Below are 24,395 nucleotides of genomic sequence, written 5' to 3'. Positions count from 1 at the left end.
TATATATATATATATATATATATATATATATATATATACTCTATTGCAGAGTATTTCCTCGAAATAAACGAAATATGACGCTTTGAAAGTTATAAAAACAAGTTGATGTACTGATTCAAATAAAACTTGTTTCAAATATAACCATAATGTATTACATTCCATTAACTTTTGAAAAAAATCGAGTTTCTTCATTGTGTAGTATATGCCATAAAAAGTTGAACAGCTGCAAACACGTAGAAAACTACAGCTGTAAAAACACCAAGGTTACGTCTACACCCACAAAAGCAACTAATGACAAGTTTTCTTTGTTTTTATGTACAAGCTGTGACCTTTATAGAAAGATGTAAATAACAGGCTGGAACAAAGATAAAAGGTTTTTTTTTTAATTGAGTCGTTTTTTTTTGTCATAAAGGTCGTTGACAGTTCTATTAGAAACGAAAATAGAACAATTGCTAAATCATTAAACAGTCCATATACTCCCTAAATACCATTTGTTACTTCTATAAGAACAGATATTTTTCATCTGTCTCTTTTTCTTTTACATTAGGGAAATATTCTTTTACAGTTCAAGTTCAGTAAAACATGAAATAATTGTATAGGTTGCACTTCACATAACAAAAATAACCACAACTTGTTGAATCTTCTTCCACCCATATAATATAAACAGTTCAATCTTTTTAAACACTTGTTCCTGTTATATGGTTATGATAAGATATAATATAAACAGTTGAATGTTCTTACACCCTTCTCCTTTCTATATATTTTTTATAAGATATAATATAAACAGTACAATCTTGTTAAACACTTGTTCCTGTTATACGGTTATGATAAGATATAATATAAACAGTTGAATGTTCTTACACCCTTCTAATTTTTCTATGGTTTTGATAAGATATAATATAAACAACTAAACCTTGTTCAACCCGTTTCCCTATTATACAGTTTTGATCGTGTACAGCAAAAACAGTTGAATTTTCTTCCCCCCTTCTCGCTTTTAAATGGTTTTGACAAAATATAATATAAACTGTAGAATCTTGTACAATCCACCTCCATATCATATCGTTTTGATGGTATACAACATGAAGAAACGAATCTTTTGAACCTTTTTTCCTTTTATTTGTTTTTTATAAGATATACTATAAACGATTGAAACCTACTGAATCCTTCTGCCTATTATATGGGTTTGATGGCGCACAACAAATTCGGTGGAATCCCGTTCAACCATTCTCCATTTTATATGGTTTTGACGGTGTACAACATCAATACTTGAATCCCGTTCAACCATTCTCCCTTTTATATGGTTTTGACGGTGTACAACATCAACACTTGAATCCCGATCAACCATTCTCCATTTTATATGGTTTTGACGGTGCACAACATCAACAGTTGAATCCTGTTCAGCAATCTCCCTTGTATATGGGTTTGATCATATATAACATAAACAGTTAAACCTTGTTCAGCCCTTCTTCCTGTTGTATGTTTTTGATGATGTTCAACATAAACAGTTGAATGTTCAACTCTTCTCTTTGTTAAAGGGTTTTAATGGTATGAAACATAAGCTATTGAATATTCTGTTTTTCTCCATGTTAACTTGTATGACGTAAAATATAAACACTAATGAATTTGGCAAGATTTAGTTCTATTATTTCAGGTGACACATTTAGTTGAATTATTAAGTTTGCTCCTTGCTTAGAATTTATGTACAATATAAACATTAAATCATCTTTCAAATTTTAACCCTGTTAATTATCTTGTATTACCATTTTTCCCCCTGTTAGTTGACCTATAATCCATTTAATTAAAATAATAATGTGTGTCAGTTAGTCCGTTCTAGCTCGTATGGAAACCCAATATTCCTATCAGCTAATTGTACAGTGGTACTTTTACGTTCATACGAGTGCAAAAGTGAACAACGTTTAACGAGCATTGTTCTATACGAATCCAAAACTACGACGTTTATAGCATTAAATATAAAGGCAATTACTTCAGTAACATAAACGACACGCAAGGAAACATATTAACTAATTAATTCTTTATTTTTCCGTGACTTATAAATAACGCAATACCATGACATCCCAATACAAATTCAAACAGGTGCGTAAAAATCGAAAGTTAGGCTTAAAGTTTAAATACATTTCGTATTTAAACACGAGTTTACCTGTTACATAATCTACGACAATTAGCCTTAACAGTCACTGCCACAACTTTATTCATTTTCGATGCTCTACAACTACCACATTGAGTAAGATTAAAGGTGTATGGTTATCGACCTCCTACTTAAGAACAGTAAAGAGTAAGATTAAAGGTGCATAGTTATAGACCTCCTAGTTAAGAACAGTAAAGAGTAAGATTAAAGGTGCATGGTTATCGACCTCCTAGTTAAGAACAGTGAAGAGTAAAATTAAAGGTGCATGGTTATCGACTTCCTAGTTAAGAACAGTAAAGAGTAAGATTAAAGGTGTATGGTTATCGACCTCCTACTTAAGAATAGTAAAGAGTAAGATTAAAGGTGCATAGTTATTGACCTCCTAATTAAGAACAGTAAAGAGTAAGATTAAAGGTGTATGGTTATCGACCTTCTAGTTAAGAACAGTAAAGAGTAAGATTAAAGGTGCATGGTTATCGACCGTCTACTTATCTATTTATAGCATATTTCAAATAATGATGATCAGCAGTATTTAAATGATAAATCTCTTCAGGTTACCATTTACAATATGAAGAATGTTTTTGTCTGATCTTCATGAAACAACATGAAAAAATAAATAAAAAATCGCACAATGTCTCTTAACCCTATTTAATTTTTCGAAGAGTAAGGGCGAAACGCTCAATGGTTAATAAGTTTGTGTATGTTTCAATTTATGTGTATTAGAGTTTTGATATTAATATAAATGCAGCTTTAGAATAAATTTAGGTTAACTTGGGACCAGTTGCGTAGATGTAAGAAATGTTTAAGTATACAAAGAATTAAATATAACAGAAAGGGGTATATAGATAGGAGATAAAAAAAGATAAAACAAATTAGTTCTTTGAACTTCAAAAAAACGTTGACAATTTACTAAGTTATTATAGTTATTATTTAAGGTTAAGTTATTATTCGACTATAATAATGTTTTTCTAGTGTTTAATAAGAATAACAAAACAGAACGTATTAATTCTTGGTTATGCAATGTACATTACATATTCGTTCAATCCTGGCATTTGGAGCGTTTTTTATGACCACAGACTGTTCTACTAATTAATGTCAGAATTCATTAATGGTCAGCTATGACTTTAGGCTAGTGATTTCGTTGGAAGAAAACGAAATTAAGACTAGACTGTATTTTATTGTCAAGGTCAACTTTAAGCACTTCAATGCATAATAAACCAAATTATACGGGTATTTGAAAGCTATTAATATAACTGACAGGAACTACAGCAGAAGTTGACTGTTATAGTAACAAGGGCGTTACCTCCAAAGAAAGATTCCTCTTAGATACTATCGATAGATATTTCGCCAAGAAACCTAATAATTAGTCTGGATCAAACACTTCACTAATGATTCCCGAAAATTGTCAATTATTCTAATTGTCTGGGCGGGCCAAACTTTTGGCATGCGCTTATGTATTCGTAGGCCAACCAGAAAGGCGTTTCCGGCTCGGCTCCGTCAGTAAAAATGCCCTTTGGTGATTTAAAGTTGTACAGCTTCTTATACTATTATAGAAGGTATTGATGAGATATGGTGTCGTCTATAGCATGTTTGGTTTAAAATGCTTAGATGACATTCCTGTTTTTCAACCTTTTCTGATTTCTCACCCTATGATTCTGATGCCTCAAAAAGACTGAGCAACAGCGGTCATCTCTATATTGTATCTGTATACCATGATTATTTTGTTTTAGTATTTTGAATATGAATCAGAATTTAAAAAAATTTTCAGCTGTTTATTGCATATTTCTTATATTTTTATACAGTTATCACCAGATGGCAGTTTCTCGAAATAATCTAAATTGGTAAGTATTCATTCTTTTTTTTTTTTGTTAATCAATAAAGCAACAAACTGTGTTAGTTAGATATTTTTTAAATAATACACGCCTGATAATCAATTACCTTTTTAAACGTATCAACCTTGTATAACTTGTAGTTTTGTATAACATTTAAAATCTTGAAAGTTAAATTAATTTAGTGTATACCGTATTCACATTTTCTTCATAACCATAGATATTATGAATGAGTTTATGTATATATAAATGTTGACCACAATCTAAACCGTCTTTCATGTTAATAATAATTTATGATATCGAACAAAAGTTATATAGGTAACGCATAATTATGGTAGAAGACAAGATAATGTATATTCATGTTAGAGTTAATTATACATTATTTTCTCAATAATTAGACAAAATTAATTACAATTCTTCATCCTTATCTTAAATCAACAAAATATACTGGAAACAACATTGAATTTTTTAGAAGTTTTCAAAAATCATTTTAATTTTTCAAAAGATAAATTTGAAGAAATGCATTATGCAAGTGAAGTCAAAATTGCAACCAAGCTTTAAATGTCAATGGAACTTTTAAATAAAATGAAATAAGAAATCTCAACAAAATTAGGCCATCTGTGAATCCGATTGTATGTTTTAGTCTTTGAAAAACTTTCCCAATATTACGCGGAATGAATTAAGAACATTTCTCTCTGTTCTTTTTTAACTAGTGAGACAATTTGTGGCAGACTTTTTTGTTCATTTTTACCCAATGAAAGAAAACTAGAACATTCGAGATCTACAAAAAAATCTAGCTTTTATACACTGTAGTGTTTTAAATTTGTAATAGTGTAAACATCTAACTATTTTGTGTTATTTCATTAGAGATTCTCAAGTTTTAGCTAATAAAACATCTGAATGATATCAAATTAAAGTTTGTTTTGTTAATATCGGGCAAAGCTACACGAGGGCTATCTGCCTAGCCGTCCCTAATTTAGCAGTGTAAGACTAGAGGGAAGGCAGCTAGTCATCACCACCCACCGCCAACTCTTGGGCTACTCTTTTACCAACGAATAGTGAGATTGACCGTCACATTAAAACGCCCCCACGGCTGAAAGGGCGAGCATGTTTGGTGGGACGGGGATTCGAACCCGCGACCCTCAGATTGGGAGTCGAGCGCCTTATCCATCTGGCCATGCCGGGCCATCAAGTTAAAGAAAACTACTAAAAAAAAGTGCAACGCAGGATTATTTCACACGCCACCGCTAAAATAATTTAAAGTGATGATAGTAACATTATGAATGAAGTGTTCAAATAATAACAAGAAAACTCTTGTTGGTAGACAGATACGCTTGAAGAGAAGGTGTTTTACAAGACATTATGCGTTGACAAGAAATAAAACTACAACAGTAAAAATCTTTTCTGTAGTTGTGGCTATTGAATAAAATTTCTGAAAGCTGGGTTTTATTTTATATATGAATCTTTAGACAATGAAGAAAAAAAGATTAATGGGTTTATATATAGATATGATTTCAAAATTTCAAAATTTGATCATTAATCAAAATATAATTACTTCGAAGAAGCACAATATTTTAGTTTTTCTTGACGGTCTTGTATGGCCAGGTGGTTAGGGCGCTTGACTCGCAATATGAGGATCGCGGGTTTGAATCCCCGTTCCACCAAACATGCTCGCCCTTTCAGCCGTGGGGGCGTTATAATGTGACGGTTAATCCCACTATTCGTTGGTCAAGAGTAGCCCAAGAGTTGGCGGTGGGTGATGATGACTAGCTGCCTTCCCTCTAGTCTTTCACTGCTATATTAGGGACGGCTAGTGCAGATAGTCCTCGTGTAGCTTTGCGTGAAATTCAAAACAAACCAATTTTGTTGAAGATTCTATCTATATATATTTCAGTTTATTTATTCAAGCCCAAAACTGTACAATGGCTACCTGTTATAAACCCATAATGCTTAGTGCTGAGGCACCTGGGGGCTTTATCTACCTGTCTTCAACTTTTAAATGTATCTATATATATATATACTTTTCATAGTATAGAAATATCATATTTTCTGATATTCAACTATAAGTAACTTATGCTATTTCGCTCGTGTGGAAGTTAAACGTGTTTCGTTATGTCATAAATCACAAGTCGAGAAATAAAACGGGATCACGGCAAATGGCTTTACTAGATATAAAAGCAGAAAAAAAAAGAAATTCGTTTGAAAATTGTTAGAAACTTCATTATGTAATGATAAAATTAACTTCTTTTTTTTACTGTAATAATCAAACCCGATACAGGGAAAAGTGTTTTTTTTTCATAAACACGCCACATGAATTTGTAGCAACTTCTACTTGTTATTAGTATTTCACCCAATTTTACGAGTTTACTCGTCAAAACTAGTAAATTACATATTGTTGGATGTGACGTTGAAATATGCTTTAAGCCATGTCTGTAGCGTAAACTATGTGTAAAAACCATAATCCGGCAGACCACCGTTTCAATTCCTTTACAACCTCTTTCGGTTGGTTCGGTACTTATTCCATTTGCCAGTTGTAAAATTGGTGGATAGAGAGACTTCTAGTTGTAAAATTGGTGGATAGAGAGACTTTTAATTGTAAAACTGGTGGATAGAGAGACTTCTAGTTGTAAAATTGGTGGATAGAGAGACTTCTAGTTGTAAAATTGTGGATAGAGAGACTTCTAGTTGAAAAATTGGTGGATGAGAGACTTCTAGTTGTAAAATTGGTGGATAGAGAGACTTCTAGTTGTAAAATTGTGGATAGAGAGACTTCTAGTTGTAAAATTGGTGGATAGAGAGACTTCTAGTTGTAAAATTGTGGGATAGAGAGACTTCTAGTTGTAAAATTTGTGGATAGAGAGACTTCTTGCTCTTTTTTTTTACTGTTGATGATACAGAAGATGCAATCTATTCATTTGCATTAGACATTCATAACTTTGGTAGTTCTACTTACAGGCTAGTTACTGAAAGTGAGGAGAGAATTAATTGATATATATATATATATATTTATTTATGGATATTACATGCCCCACATATATGTTTTATGACAGCAGTGGGTCATTCTCGTCACCAACGTTCACCAGGCCTTTAAAAGATGTATACATTGCCCTAGGAGAGCCTGTCACCCTGGAGTGTTGCGTACGAGGCTATCCTATCCCACATGTCTGGTGGGAGCGGTCAGGTCGTAAAATAGGTTCCTCTAGGCAATTACACATAGAGCGTTCAGGAGAGAAGTGAGCATGATCTATCTATTTCTCTATAACTATCTGTCTGTTCATCTATTCATCCAAAATTACATTAAATACAGTTATTGCCGTAATACGTTTCTTGTTAAATTCATAATTAGTACCATTTCGTTTTGAAACTGAATCTAATTAAATTAAGTAAACTTAGACCGGTAACTCTGTTCAGTAACTGATTTATATAGAATTTAATTAAAGTTTTAGTTTTACTTTTTGAGCCAATTTTATTTATTTAGTTAATAAAGCACGGCAACAATTTGTAGCCAGATGTTAAGAAATAAGTTCAAGTTAAGTCTAATGGAGTTGTAAATCGTTAATGACAGTTTTTATTGTTTTTTTTCTTAACGTAGCACGATTGCTATAATTGGCAGTTAATTACTGGGTTTTTTCTGCCACTTTAAGGTGTCGATTACACATAAAAGCCACCAGTGAAAATGAGAAAGGAAAGTATTGTTGTGTTGCCAGCAATAAAGCCGGATCCTCACAGACAATGGCGACTGTTTTTCTTAACGGTGAGTACATAATATTAATGAAGATAATACAGTATTAGAACGTACGTCTCTTTCTTCTTCTTTTTTTTACTAATTAAGCACGATTTTACATCAGTGGTGTGATGAAATAACAAACTTGACTCTGCTACTAAACTCAAGGAATACTCCTCACCATTCAGGTGGCAATACACAGAGTTTATTACAGAACTTAGATTGATGATCACTTGTTCTAAATTCGTAGCTGCGGCATAGCAGCTTATAGAATGGCTCTGAGTTTTTCAAGCACAAACGTTTAGCTCATAGATCCGTCACCTCTTGACCGACTTCAGATATAATTGCAGTTTTGGACTCAGGAGGTCAAACCCTTTCGATTGATATATTTGACCACGCCCAAGGTTTCATAGTTCAATTTACTCTAATCCCGCTTAAAAGCATTTCAATTTGACGGTAGGCTGGTAGAGATCCTGATGAGTAATAAAATCGAATCGGGTATACGCGAGCCCCTCACTTGGTATTGCTGGCGCACAAAATATAGCTAATAAAAAGGGAAAATAGGTTTCATAGATTAATTTACTCTAATCCTACCTAAAAGAATTTCAAGTGCCGCGGCTGTTGAGAATCCCCTATTGTTAACGGTTAGATGGGACTTTACTTTTAGTCTATAAGTGACCATAAGCTGGCCGGTTTAACACCAGAACTTGGTAAGAGTTATATGAAGATTATACCGTTTTTGATTTTCTTTGTGGTGTTAAGCAGACTGAGAAGTTGTTTTGGTTTTATTTACCCGAAGTGATCTTGTTTCTTATTACAGAATTTAAGTCTTTTGAAAATTGTTTGCATCCAATGTCGTAGAGCATTTTGTCGTCTTCCTGTTATTTTGTAATATGTGTTCAAATACTTGTGAAAAGGATGATACCATGCTGAAGAGTTGAGCTGAAGTAAAAGTTATATTCACGCCCCTAAAAAACTAGAAATAACCAATATTTTGTTCATTTAAGTTTTATTGGACCGAACGTGGTTTAGAGGCTAGTTTGCACGAACTCTGAGACGGAGGGTCTACCGTTCGTGTCCCGTTACTGCAAAAACCGTGCTACCTGCTTTAGGGTTATAAGTATGCTATAAGAACGACGGTCAAATTCCAATATTTGAAAAATAAGAGTATTTCAAAAGTTGGCTGTGGATACTGTTTACTAGCAGCATTTCTTTTAGTCTGTCAGATCATCATAGGAACGGCTATGTTCAGATAGATAGCCCTTTGTGCGAATATTCTGGAACAATAAGGTTCGTTGATATGTCCTGAAGAAAATTAGTCGAAATATTCAGATACGTTTCTTATTATTTTCTATAGAGAAAAACAGAGGTGTTATATCAAAAATTTCAGATATGATAATTTTTCACTTCGTTTTTCATATCTTTTTTGTTTTTTTACAGAAGAAAGTCAGTAAAGAAACGGTTAAATATTCGTACCCTTCATACCTAATTACCCCTATGATCATCGAACATATTCTCCGATATACCAAAGTTGTCTGATTTCATCATATGTGTACAGTAACCATTACTAGTAGGGAGTTAAGCGCCCTGGTCTTATGTGCCTTCTTAATTGTTTGTGGTTGGTTGTCATTCAGCACAAAGCAACACAGTGGTCTGTCTGTGCTCTGCCAACCACGGGTATCGTAACTTGAATTTTAGTGTTGTAAGCACGCAGACTTACCGCTGACCACCGGGAGGTGTTGTCTTTTACAGCCAACATAAAATATAGCGATAGATCTCAGAATTCGTCTTTTTATTAATTAATTCATTAAAAAAATTGAATTCCTGCTCCTGATCTATGTTTCATCTAGGATAGAAGTAATAAGACAGATTGTGCGGAAGGAGATTTTTTTTATTTGTGTTGGTAATTACACTCGGTTACTTAAGAAACTTTCAAAAACAAAGCAACACTTTCGTTTGAAATAATGACAGATACTGATTTTGCTTCACAATAGATTGATAAACAAGGAAATGGAAAAAAAACACAGATCGGAAATAACTAGGTAATTTAGCAAAAGCTGGTAATCTTTTATTGTTCCTCTGATATTGTTAGAACCCAACCACATAAATTAATCTGGATATTTTATGCTCAGTGTTAGAACCCTACCACCATAATTTAACCTGGATATTTTATGCTCAGTGTTAGAACCCTACCACCATAAACTAACCTGGATGTTTTATGCTCAGTGTTAGAACCCTACCACCATAAATTAACCTGGATGTTTTATGCTCAGTGTTAGAACCCAACCACCATAACTTAACCTGGATGTTTTATGCTCAGTGTTAGAACCCTACCACCATAATTTAACCTGGATATTTTATGCTCAGTGTTAGAACCCAACCACCATAAATTAACCTGGATATTTTATGCTCAGTGTTAGAACCCAATCACATAACTTAATCTGGATGTTTTATGCTCAGTATTAGAAGCCTACCACCATAAATTAATCTGGTTGTTTTATGCTCAGTGTTAGAACCCTACCACCATAAATTAACCTGGATGTTTTATGCTCAGTGTTAAAATCCTACCACCACAAATTAATCTGGATGTTTTATGCTCAATGCTAGAACCCAACCACCATAAATTAACCTGGATAGTTTTGCTCAGTGTCTTCCTTTACATACACTTCTTTTAATATTACTTATTCTTTTTTGTTTATTGAATTTCCTCTTGGGGGTAATAATAATCATAATAATAATCAGTAACCGATTATCAAGAAACAAAATCTTCCAAACATGCAGTACGTTTACAAAGGTTTACTTTTGAATATTATTTTTTGTTCTGTAATTCCTCTTCTGTGACTGGAAGCGTCTAATGATCTTCAAATAAAGTTATTTATATAGCTACATGAAACACAATTGAATCAGATCAAGAATTTTCTTTTTTTCTTCTAGTGACATATACTTTAAATAAATAAGATTATACGGCAGTTATCGAGCAAATTATTTTTAAAGATTCATTCAGTGAGAGAGAGAAAAAAAAAACATTATTTTATAATTTTCGACAGCGTGAGTAAAACTGTCTGGCGATAATCAGGTAAAATAGTCTAAACAACCACCCAGTAGAGAGAAAACGTAATTATGATGTCTCCGCAGTCTCTGTCGTTTTTCTATTTTTTTTTCTTTCTTTCTTTATTCTTCTTCCAAACACTTTTCAATCGATCGCTATTCTTTCATTTCTCTGCGGATTGACTTGAGACTTGATTGGGTTATACCTTGGTCCAATACGCCGAAATACTTTTTCACTTTTTTTTTATTTTCGCATTTTTAAGGATTTTATGGGGTCAAAAGTCAAACAACCCCCAAAAAATATATTTTGGACTCCCGTGCGGTCATATATACAGCAATTAAGATGAAAATTGGCACAAATATAAATTCTCACGCTCCCGCCCAACACATTGACGTAAAATAACTTGGAGTTGCTCATTTTCAGTCTTTATAAGGGGCAGTGCTCAAAAAAAAAAAACACAGTTTCGTGGGTTTTGGTCAATTACTCGGCTATATTTTGATCAGTTTACATGGGATTTGGTACAAAAATACTTTTCTACAGGTCCCACATATTGACAAACAAAAGTGGTGGGCTTGCTCATTTTTAGCAATTGTAAGAGGAGGGAGAGGTCAAGATGTCATAAAAAGCATAATTTTAATTTGTTTGTGTTTGACACTTACTCCGCCATATTTTGGTCATTTTATATGGGATTTGGTACAAAAATACTTTTCTACAGGTCCCACATATTAACAAACAGAAGTGGAGGACTTGCCCATTTTTAGCAATTGTAAGAGGGTGGTGAAGATGCCATAAAAAGCTTAATTTTCATTTGTTTGTTTTTGACACTTACTCCACCATATTTCGGTCAATTTATATGGGATTTGGTACAAAGATATGTTCTTACAGATTTCAAGCAGTAATATAGATAATTTTCGATTTTTTTGTTTTTGACGATGACTAGCTGCCTTCCCTCTAGTCTTTCACTGCTAAATTAAGGACGCCTAGCGCAGATAGTCCTCGCTTTGCGCGAAGTTCAAAACATACCAAAGGTATTGCCGATACTATAAAATTATATTGAAGAAAATGTTTTAGCCTAATTTTAATCTCTGTTTTCATCATTTTGCTTCATATTCTTATTCCAGTTGTGGGTGATCTTTGAACCTCCTTTCTTAGCTATGGGCGCCGAAGTGACCTAGGGAGTAGCGTGCCGGAATGTGAATCTTAGAGTAATAAATTGTTTGCGCCCCACTGCCGCAAAATTGCACTCCGCCTTTGGAAGCTGTGGATACTTTTTAAAAGTGACGTTCAAATTCCATTATTCGATTGTGGTAGCCCAAGAGTTGGCGATGAGTACTGTTCCCTCTAGTCTATCGGTTCAAATTAGAGACGGCTAGCCCTGTTGTAGCTTTGTCGAAATATCAAGAACAGAAACACTTCCTAGTTATATTGATATACTAGCAGAGTACTCGGCTGATTTAATTTTTTATATGCATGCTAATTTATTGGTCTACTGTAAATCTTCTTTGTACACAATATTTTTTGTCTTGATGTCAGGAACAAAAAAAGAAGAGATTACGAGCAGAGAAGCAAATGAAGGCTCCACGAAGTTTTTAAATCATTTTAACACATAGTTGATCATGGATAAAATGATTAGGAGAAGTGCTCACACAGAGAAAAAACGTAAATATTAGCCCTTTTGATTACACATAACCAAAAATATCCGGCCTATTCAATTTGAGACCAATTGGTCGTCGTTGGTTGTCGTGTTTGCCAAAAATTGCTATATTTGTCATTTTGGCCTCAAAATCGCTCTGAGGTCACAACCACATAGCCTATGTTACTTCCCGCACAAAGTTGTATTTGTACCCCGAATTTGGAGTTTGTAGTTTGTCATGCGTAAGACTCACAGAGAGAGAAAGACATTCGCGATTATATATATATATAAACTGTCGCAAAATAGTGCTATGCTTAATGACGTCGCAAGTACGAGGAATTCAGAAAGATGTCTTTATTTAACATATTAACATGTCATCTACCTTACAGAAGAGATATATAAAAATTATCATAATAAAAAACGTGCCCAGTAAAAGCAGAATCATGTCGTGGCAACTGACATCAACCCAAAGGCAATAACCCGAACTAGTTTACAACTAAAAGCTAATAAAACATACCGCAAGTTCTCCGAGAAACCTTTATCTCAAATCAGCTGGGGTTCCGAGTGTGACAGGGTGAATGGATATGTGATATAGAATAGCAGCCGTGCATTGGTTTATTAGGTGTTAAAAGCCACTAACTCGCTCTCCTTTCTCTGGAACATTAATGCGAAGGGTCAATGATCCGGCGACGTTAAAGGGTTTCAGTTTACTGACCCCTAACTGAAAGTTGGGCTGGAATGTTAATTGGTTGGATTATTTTAATGTATCAACTTTGCTATAAATAAAACTGTTCTTGTTAGTTAAACATTCCATAGTAATCAGTGTAATTAATTACATTCTTATTAATCAAAGATTCTTTGGGGTATTTTCATTTATTTAAATTACCTATCTCTTTATCTCTATTTTTTTATTATTATTGAATATATTCAGTTAACGACTAAATCAATTAGAAACTGATTAAATGGACAGTTGAACAGTACATTAAGGAGTTTCGGAATTTATTCTCTTTGATTTTGAGAACGTGTTTTATAATGAGTTCAAGTTAGTCCATGATAAATTATTTTTAGAAATTTAACGTTTTATTGATTTTAACAAAAATAAGAAAATTTCCGTTTTTCATTTCAGCATAAACATAGACATTTAACAATATTTGTTCGAATATATGGCACGTTTTCAAGTTTTCTCTAAAACTATTTAAATATTAATTTTTAGAATACTAACAGGTAAATTTAACAGTGACGATTATTTCAGAAGGTAGTATTAACAAATATGGACGTATATTGTATACAGTGTGAAAACTCAGCACAAGAGAGATCAGACGTTGGATACAAAATTCGACAATCGAAGGGTTTTTTCTTCATATTTTATAAAATGTGAACACCCAGCCAAGGAGAGATCAAAATTCACCAATCAAATGTGTTTTTTTTATTTACTTTTTTTTTTGTTCCACAGCTTTCGACCACGAAATCTGAAGTTTATTTTAAATATATATATATGTATTATAACACCTATCAGCATTCGGAAGCGGTCTGGAATATACCTTACCACATAGATTAATATCCTAAAACGGTTTCCACTTAAACAATTAGATCTAATCCACCTGCAGGCTATTCAGTTATAGTACTGGTTTTGGGGACCTAAAAAGATGTTATGACACTCAATTTTTCTTGTTTCCCATGGTTTCTGAAAATGGGGTCGCCTTATATTCGAGATCGCCCAATAATCGTGCTAATACTGTATTTATTTTTGATTATTTTGTTTCATTGTTTTTTTTTTTGGTTTGTTTGTTTTTAGCGCAAAGCTACACAATGTGCTAACTGCACTCTGTCCACCATGGGTAATCTAACCCCTGATTTTAGCTTTGCAAACTTACAGCTGTCTCGCCGTGGGACTTGATGGCTTTAAATCGTCTAAATTATACTAAGCGCAATTCACACAGTGATTAAGCACATTCGAAGTTCTCTTCTAATACATAAACTATTTTTAGTGCGTTTTTTGTTGTTATAGAATAAGTTAATATTCTTATTGGGATCAAGAAAATCCTAGCTATTGTTATAAACTGATTTGTATATTTGAGGCTTCTGAAAATATATTTACTGAACATTTGTATTAAAGAAACTGTCGTTTTATCTATGCTGTTTGTGTTACATTCATTTGTAAATAGGAAAATACCCCTAATCCATGGTAAGAATAAGTATAGTATTTGATATTGTAAGACGGCTTCGTTAAATTTGTTGAAACTTTGTGTATGTGATTACATTTATACCTACGTGGGTTCACTGAAAGGCAAATAATTCAGAAATTGAGAGGTATAATAAATTAATTGTATGTGGTATGAAATTAGGTGTTGTGGGGCTAACATGTGACAATATAATTGAGGTCATTAAAGGGCATGTCCTTCGTAAATTTCATTAATATGTAGCATACACCAAAAAATGTCAGTGGCAACGGTATAGACATTAACAAGTGAAATAGTTTAAGCCAAAAATTACTAAAATTGCCCCTCAAGAGTAACAGTTTTATGAATAAATGCACATGTTCCATGTTTATGGAACTTGTGCTGCAGAAAATCGAAATTCGACCATAGCAAATGTTGTTACAGGAATCTAGAGCGCAAAGTCAGAATTTTATGCTACAGCGGCTGCGGCCATAATCATCTAAATAATGGCACAGTATTCAGGTTACATGGTCCTTCTGTATGGAGAATGCCACCAGAATGCCTGAGCTGCTACCAGGTTTTGTATTGAATGATTTCCAGATGATCCCATCAGATAATAAGAAATTTGTGTCAGTGGCTGTGTACTACAGGCTCATTTTAGCATATACAACGTACGTACAGATCAAGAACAATAACCAGTATTGACAATGAAGATGATACATTGGCACTTGTCATACTTTGGCGGGGTTTTGAACACAGAAATTAATTGTTTGCTTCCATTTCGTAATACTACCTCACCTGCAGTTACAGCTATAATTGTTCTTATACTATTAATAAACGACCTTATAACACCAAATTTGTAAATTTTTTCTAATTGGATACTCAACGTTTCGCTTTACAGCTTCTTCAAGAGGGTTTCACTAAGACACAAAGGTTGTTTATTACTAGTATTAAGATGTCTTTTATACATCAATATGCAATACAGAAATTATATAACTGTTCTTTTTGTGGAGCGCTTTTGGTAATGCACAGTTTATAGTGTTTAACTTGTTGTCTTACATCTTTGTCACTGACATTTTGAGTGTATGAAGCATATTAATAAAAACGTTTCGAAGGTCATATGACCTTGAACGACCTCAAAAATACTGTCAACTGGTAGGTCCATACCACTGTGCTTCTCCCTTTCTAAATTATTTGTTTGCCAATAGATTTCTGAAAAACCTGGTATATATATATATTACTTAAGTTTGGTATGGAGATTAACATATTCTTGCTTCAGTTACATTTATGATGGTAACGTTGTACGTCTAAAATTGCATGACAATTTTTATAACCTTTAGATTTTACACGCAGATAATAAAAGACATAACATGAACAATAAAAAAATAAGTTGATTAGTTCTTCTAGAGAGAGGTATCGGCGTGTATATTGACTACCACAAGGAACCATGTTTTTACCGTTTGAACATCCACAAGATACCACAAGGAACTATGTTTTTATAGTTAGAACATCCGAAAGACCGTGTTGTCATGGGTGATCTATCACTTATCAGCACGATACCTCTCAGGTTTACATAATATACAACGTAATGACGCTTTAATAAAGAATATTTTTTTAATTTGTTAAAAAAAAAACAATGAATAAATAATTATCCTTATTACAACGAAACTCTAGGTGGCACAATGGTTTCACCATGTGATCTTACCTTTAGGCAAATCACTGATGACATTTTAATTTGGCGCTCGAAATCCTATAGTTGTTCCTGTAATAACTGTTATCGTTCTCGACTGTGGTTGATGTTCTTTGTTTGTGAGGCCATTATAAATGGTTTAATTAACTAAACGACTAGAAGGTATGTTTTGGTTCGTAACCCCTGTCCCTGAGAATATTCTCCCTGGTCTAAATCTGTATTCAAGACGTCGGTTCGTGTTTGTTTATTATAACCGCTAGGTGGCTTGATGTGTAGTTTCCTTGTGATTATTTCACACTGTGGGACAAAGGTTCTACTCGCTTGGGAATTAAACGTTTTTTACTACAACAATCCAAGAAGACAATTATGTGTTATTTAAAACAGAAAAAAAAAGCACATGGCTAAGTTATTAAAGAGAATTATAGCGTTAAAGTGAGAAATGTAAGAAAGAAGAAACAGAAAGAGATTTACATGCCTAGTGTATCGTCTGTGCGTAATTTAGTATTTATGAACCCCGTATCCTGTTCACTATTTCTATTAAACAACAGCGAACTATGTAGTTAATGTTGCGTGTGCGTGTTGTTTTTAACACTAGAGAATTATACAGTCTCACATTATGCAAGAGCTACAGGTAAATCTCACAAATCCTATTTTACGAACAATAAGAAAAACTACTTCGTCACATTGATTAAAACCTAACCTGTACCAGTTAAAAGTTATGAGAAGAACCTTTGTCCCAAATGTAATATAATAACGATGAACTTACGTAGCAGACCACTAGTTAGTTTTAGATATTGAGGCTTTAGTGCACCCGTGAAAGGGCGTTCTGCCCAATAGTTTGTAGAGATAGATATATGTTTCCAAGTTAGTGATATTAAGATTGACTTACACATTACTTAGTGAATCACATTAAATACAGACTTTTTCTAAGTAAGTTATAAACCAGGTGTTCTTTATAAGGACTGTTTGTAGGATTCATATTGAGCTCAATGCTATTTAGTGAATCACATTCAATATACACCTCTATTATGTAAGCTGTAAACAATGTGTGAAGTGCTTATAACGGCTGTTTGTACGATACAGTTTGAGTTTAACAGTATTTAGTGGGTCACAATGAATACACACCTCTACTGTGTAAACTATAAACAAGGTGTGAGATCCTTATAAGGGCTATTTGTAGAATCCAGACTGAGCTTAACACTACTTAGTTAACCATACTTGATATACACCTCTACTGTATACACTGTAAACATTTATTCACAAGTAACAAGTTATCAGTACATACGTACGCTGTGCTTTTTACAAATGAAGCTTAGATTATCTTCTCTCTCAGGTGAATTAAAGGTAAAAGTTAAGGAGAGATGTAACTATTTGTCAAAGTAATGTGCTTATTCTTCTTAATATTATATATAGTAGTAGTATTTAGTAAGTAGGTTGAATAATATGGGTATTGGGCTAAGGATTCTTCTACAGTAAGTGTCTGTGACTTGTTGGCGATAAATTTAAAAATAAACGAACAGGACGCACTCCACTTGTTTTCAAAATAATATATATATATATATATATATACATTCGAACTAGTTAAACGTATGTACAACAAATTCTTTACACTATAGAGATGATAGACATATAATAAATACTATATATAGTTATCTTCTTCTTGTCAAAAGTCCACTTAGGCCTATTCAATTGCTTTAGAATTTCAGTTGACAAGCCAAGCTACCTTTATCAATTTTTATCGCACTAGTATTCCGTGTATGATTCACTTACAATTATAGTGTGAGTTACCATAGTTGTTTACTGCTCTTCCAGTAATCGACTGGTCCTCGTACTTCGGATATCGCCTGTTCCTTTGTCAAAGTGCACTTAGGCTGGTTCAATTACTCTAGAACTCGTTCTGACGGAATAAACTATACTTTTTATCTCTTTTAAAACTGTTAGTTTTCCTCTACATTTTAATCGTTAGGCCTTCCACTCCTACGGCAAGTAACTTTACTTTTCTTTGGTAGAAAATTAGAGAAGTTACTTCTACTTCTCGTCACTTTACTTTCTCCTCTGCTCTGTCTGTCTGCTGTTCTCGCTCGTCTCACACTATTTATATATTTATCACTTAATCGTCTGCTCGCATTCTAGAAATCTCCATATCCTCAACATCAGTAAATTTCACCCGACGTTCGATAGCTTCAATATCAATGAATTATAAACACAACGTACCATTCTTACCGAGTTACGTAACTAAATTTGTCATAACGTTTGCTTTAAAATAATTGCTTTTAATTCTCTTGTTATGAAAAAACTAAACAATCATAAAATATTCACTCACAAAAAAAATCAATTAATAATACCTACACTAAACAGTTTTTATATCATGACATTATTTTACCACTTAATTTGTGTCTTTAGCGACAGAATAATAATTTATAATAGAATGAATCCATGCCTTAATTGATAAAATAATCTATTTAAAATTTCGTAAATCAGATTGTTTTCATTGGTAATCCTAATTGTTTTTCATTGTTAATTTAAATTGTTTTATAGGTTAATCCAAACTGTTTTGATTGTTAAGTCAGTTCTTTTTATTTGTTAACCCGTATTGTTAATCTGGAAACCTCCTATCATCACAGTCTTGTATTAGTTGCAGTTTGATTTATTAACTTGTTTTCTTTATTTCAAAAGAGAGAAATACGTCGGAGTCGACATCTTCACCTCATTGTAAGAAGAACCGCGATTCTGGTAAGACTTCACTTCTCCATAATTTTCATCATCTGAATATAATGCAATAATGTATCCCATTTCCTCCTTTGTTTTAACAATTGTTGGTTTAGAAACGTCAAAAGCATAAACAAAGTGGTTATTACAGAAAGCAACTTGTATTTGTAAACTAATATAAGCATTGTTAAATATATAAATGTAATATTTTAATGAAAAATTATTATTTTTATTAATATAGAAAAATGTTCGACTTTACCACATGGTGGTCGAAACGAATGTTCTGTTACATCAAGTCGAGGTAAAATGTTTCTTCTTCTTTGCTGTAATAATAATACTACTTGTGATAATTAGTCACAGTATACATTGTTATTATGATCATCAGTGTCACTTTTTTTCTTATGTGCATTACAACCTACTTAAATATATATATATATACCAAAAAACAAAAAATGAGAAATGACGAGGGTTACATTTTGCTCTATTGCTACTATATAAAACAACTCCAATCAATATTTTTGACTCAAAGTTACGAAGTGACTATATTGTTTCATGTACGACCCAAGTGAATCTTCTAGGTCTCTTCTTTTGAAATCGACTTCTAAAGTTATAAAAATTGTTTATAAATACACATTTAAATGTTAAGGGAATTCCTTCTGAATTTTAGAGTACAGAATGGTTTAATCTTCAAACTACCAGCGTGACCAACCCAGTATTGTTCTTAATTATCCAGTAAAGAAGAGAACAAGATTAGACTTTACAGACATCATCTATTTTTTTCAAATATAAAATCTTAAGTTAAAGTTTGTTTTGCTTTTGTCATGTCAGAAACACATCATTGACAAAAAATAGCACTTTTCATGCATCGAACAAGTAACGAGAGTAATTGCTTAAAGTTATATACATTTATATATACAGTTTTGTCTTTGTTAATTTTAATTAGTTAATTTACTTAATAAGTGCAATGGTTCTATAATATTCAGTGTCATTTGCTTTCAAAATAATCAGAAGCATAATATTATGTTTGTGTGATACAACTTCTAAAGAATACAAAATAATAATATGTTTGAAAAATATTTATGTATTTATTTTTGAAAGAGTAGGTGCAAATAAATAGTGACACTTAAATTAATTTTTATGTAGTAATTCTTAAGCTTTGTGTTTTAGCGAGGCCCTCACAAGTGAATCACAAATTACAAAATTAAACCATGGATGATACAAAAAAAGATACAAAAAAAATTGAAACTACAGTACATTCTGTAATACTGTCAACCGTTTTATATTTATTACTTGTGTCACAAATATTTTCTTGCTTATATGTCTTGTGGTATGTTTTAGCTCTTTCACCTGTTAAACCTACCCGGACGCCTTCGCCATGTGGATTAAGAAATAAACCAGTTTGTGAGCCTTCATCACCTAGTTCTTCTAAGCCATTAGTTTCATTTCAACGGGTACAAAAAGCTGACATCACTCCAACAAAATGTCCAAATAATGTGCCGGAGCACAAAGAGCGAATTTCCCGCACGATCCACAGAAGTGAAAATTTTATAAACTTGGCTAAACAGAAAAAGGCCATTGAAAGTACCGGTCCAGCACCTAGCGCCACCTCTCGAGTGAAGTCTGATAAAGATTCTGGCAAGTCAAAGTGTACGTCTGTGCTTGAAGTAAGGTTTTCTCCATCAAAAATGGTACCCATAAGTAAAACAAATGATTTTTCTTCGCAAACTCGTTCAAAGATTTCCACTGTTGCTCTGAATAAGGTGTCAGTGAGAGGACCTGTTCCGTCCAATAAATCCTCAAGCATTTCTGTCACGCCAAAAATATATACAAACAATATGTCCACTTCTAGTAATTCAGATAATAGTTCTGTGTCATTCAGCAAATCATCGCCTTTGGGGCCATCTAATAAAATAACGAAGCCAACAGTGAAACTAAAAACGTTGCATCCTTCTACTGGAACTTTATCAAAACCATTGACTACTTCTTCATCGAGAAAACCACAATCAATTCCCATTATAACGAATACCCCCAAACATTCTGATGCACAAAACAAGTCTAAAACTTTTTTAAATTCCAGCAAACCATGCTCTTCTGTGGCTTCAGAAAAACTAGGTATTCCTCAGAAGACGAAAAAACCTTCTGGAAACTTCCAACAATCAGCAACTTCTGCTATTAAACCGACCACTACTTCAACAATCATGCATTTAGCAAGGACAAAAAATGTTTTCCCTGCAGAATGTAGGGAAAAATCATCTCATTCTAACTTAAATACTTCTAGGCTACAGAAACCTGAAGAAAATGATTCAATCAGCAATCCACAGATTACCAAATTTGCTTCATTAGGTAACGCTTCCTCACGTAAACCTTCAAACACAATGCATATTAACGAAAAGAATGCAACTGACTTCGCTACGGTCAAAGTACCCAAAAATATAGATATCCTGCAAAGTTCAGCTAATCTTTCATTGGATGATTCTTCAAAATGCTTAAATGAAAGAAAAAATGTTTCTGTAGACCATATCAATAATATTGAAAATAGAAAGAAATCAAGTGTTTCTTTTTCAATAATACCCGAAAAAACTTTGGTGGACAGAAAAAACATCCAAGAATCTTCTGGTGCAACAGAATTAGCAAAACATTTCAACTTTGGTCCCACTTCTTCGGTTGAATCAAAAGCAAACACAAAAGGTTCATATAATTTTCAAGTTGAAGATTCAGGGAGAATGAAAAACAAGCTAAATTCATCTGAATCTACTTCAGATGAAATTTCAAAAAATATAACAAATAAACGTAACGAAAATGACTCTGCTTCGGTTGATTTTACAAAATCGAAAACAGCAGTATATGAGTTACGAAACTGTTTGTCAGATGAATCCGTAAGAATGAGAACGGATAAATACAACTTGCATGACTTTTCATTAGATGAATTTGTGAAAATGAAAACAGACAACAACAAACCTATCTTGCGTAACTCTTTATCAAGTGAATGTATAGAAGTAAGCGCAAATAAACTCAACTTGCATGATCCTGTACTAGATAAGCCTGTTAAAAAAGCAGCTGAAAACAAGTGTAACGCCTACAACTTTTCCTTTGACTTGGAAATTGAAAATAAACCCAATTTACCAAATTCTTCTGTAAAAGAATCGTCAAAAACAATAGAAAGCAAGCAGGGTTTGCATGAATCGTCTTTAGAGGTGCCAGAATTAAAGCCTCTTCTTGATGACAGAAACACAACCATCGAACACGATCCTGAATCCAAGCCTAACCGCAAAATGACAAATTCTTCCTCACCATTAACTAATGACTTGGTTTCGATCTCTTCTTCGGGAGTCAAAAATATAGTATCAGGTACCTCACCTTCCAATAAGAATAGCATCAATAAATCTAAAGGATCACCCAAGGTCCCTTCCACGTTACCAACAACTTCCTGGCTGATGTCCGGGCCTTCAAAATCTTTTTCACAATCAACGTCTTCCATCCCTAACTATTGTAAGAGTTTTTCTGTATCTGCTCCAGCAACACCAGTATGTGAGAATTGGAGTTTTCCTGGTCAAAGCGAGGTTAGCGAGATCAGCGTCGCACATCCGAGTGTACTCACCAAACACTCCTCTCAACACAGCATTCGAAGACGTCCTAAAGCTCCCGAATTTCTTCTCCCTCCAAGGAGCAAAGTAGTCAACGAGGGAGAAGGTGTGAGGTTTCTTTGTTCTGCTGTAGGGTGTCCAGAACCAACAGTGGTCTGGCAGTATAATGGAAGAGATCTTAGCTCAGGAGATAGCATTACTGTCTCCCAAAAAGAGAGTCTCCACACCTTGGAGATCCGCCCAGTAAAAGCTCAAGATGCTGGAAAATACGTTGTAAAATTAAAGAATTCGTTGGGAACGGCAGAAGCATTTGCATATTTGGAAGTTAGGGGTAAGAAAAACTGATACAATACGTTTCTATACGTTTGTTAGATGATATTATTTCGAAATTAACGGTAAAAAGCTATGCAAGTAAATATAATCTTCTGTAGGTTTGTTAGATGTCACTTTTGTCACGGTTTTTAGTTCTTTGTGATATATATTTTGATCTTTTGTTCAGGCAAAGTCAATTATATCACGATTACATAAAATACTCTAATGTGCTTAGATTTTTGAGTTAAAACTAAGTCAATCAAAATCAACTTGATGAATTTCAATAGTAAAAAAAAAAAAAGATAATATTGATCGATAGATGGATAGGCAAGTTTGAGTAACATCTGCTCTGCTGTTTTAAATGAAACATTTGTCAGCTCTTTGCCATATAACATAACTTGCCATACTACTATTATTTTGTGAATAAGATTGGACAACTATTTCGTTATTTTCTAAATCGTTTTTGTCGATTGTTCACATCCATGCATTAGAAGTTATGTAGCCTTATGCGTAAACCATTCCCCCCTCACGCACACAGGCTGGTAATATTTCATAGAGCAATCTGAGCCTGCCTCATTAATCTGATATAGGAGTTGTCATAAATTTTCGCCATGGATGCAGAAGACGGAGCGAAACCATTGCTTATTCTAAGCAAGTTCTGTAAGGAGTTTTTTTGTTCCAACCGGAGAACTTTCACGTGTACGTGTTATTTACGAAGATAAAATTGTAAGTATCTTTACGAGACAGTTTACTGCCTTTCTCGATATTGTAATACTGCTCATACCAGGAGAGTGAAAGGAAGGGCGGACTCGTATTATATCTCACAATGGTTCGTAATTTTTTAAATATTGATTAGTTGTCTCGACCGGTTCGATTAAACAACACTTCGCATTTCGAAATCTTTAGTATCAAGCCAAACTAATCGATATACTGCAATGTAACCAAATTATATATTTCAATTATTCAACGAAATTACCCTAATGTCATGGTACGACACCCCCAATTTTTTTTTATTAGTCGTCCAATTCATTTTACTAAATCATTCTACCATTGTGTTAAAAAAATAGAACCTTAAATATCAAATGAAATCACTATGCTATGATAGAAAAATATTTGTTTAGATTTCAAATATCCACATTATTCACGCTACAAGAAATTAAAAACACTTTAGAATCTCGGATGTTAAATAAAATCATTATGGTAATCTAACAACACTCATTAAAATCTTACTATATACTCAATCGTTTTTTTTTAAAGCGTAACAAACCGTTTTCGATTATTAAAATCCAATCATATCAGTCTACTAATAACTGCAAAGTCTTCACTATCCAGTCACATTTGTGTACTAAAAACAGAAAAGTCTTCACTATATGATCACACCAGTCTACTAATAACTGCAAAGTCTTCACTATCCAGTCACATTTGTGTACTAAAAACAGAAAAGTCTTCACTATATGATCACACCAGTATTCACTTTATAATCAAACCAGCCTGCTAAAAACAGAAAACTCTTCCCTATATAATCACAACAGTTTACTAAAAACAGAAAAGTCTTCACTA

General features: G+C 33.3%; 1 protein-coding gene across 1 annotated transcript in view; it reads left to right on the top strand.

Moving 5' to 3' along the window:
* LOC106462469 (myosin light chain kinase, smooth muscle-like) overlaps window positions 1-24,395 on the top strand; it is a 96,824-nt gene that overhangs the window by 31,801 nt on the left and 40,628 nt on the right. Inside the window, exons 3-8 of the mRNA XM_022390113.1 lie at window positions 3,949-3,987; window positions 7,026-7,208; window positions 7,620-7,729; window positions 18,907-18,963; window positions 19,181-19,240; window positions 20,278-22,854. Coding sequence (XP_022245821.1) covers window positions 3,959-3,987; window positions 7,026-7,208; window positions 7,620-7,729; window positions 18,907-18,963; window positions 19,181-19,240; window positions 20,278-22,854 — 3,016 coding nt within the window. The 5' untranslated portion in view covers window positions 3,949-3,958. The remainder of the gene's footprint in view (window positions 1-3,948; window positions 3,988-7,025; window positions 7,209-7,619; window positions 7,730-18,906; window positions 18,964-19,180; window positions 19,241-20,277; window positions 22,855-24,395) is intronic.

This window comes from Limulus polyphemus, unplaced genomic scaffold, assembly GCF_000517525.1.
Source record: "Limulus polyphemus unplaced genomic scaffold, Limulus_polyphemus-2.1.2 Scaffold46, whole genome shotgun sequence".
Classification (NCBI taxonomy): Eukaryota; Metazoa; Arthropoda; class Merostomata; order Xiphosura; family Limulidae; genus Limulus; species Limulus polyphemus.
This window is presented reverse-complemented; position numbering and strand designations above follow the sequence as displayed.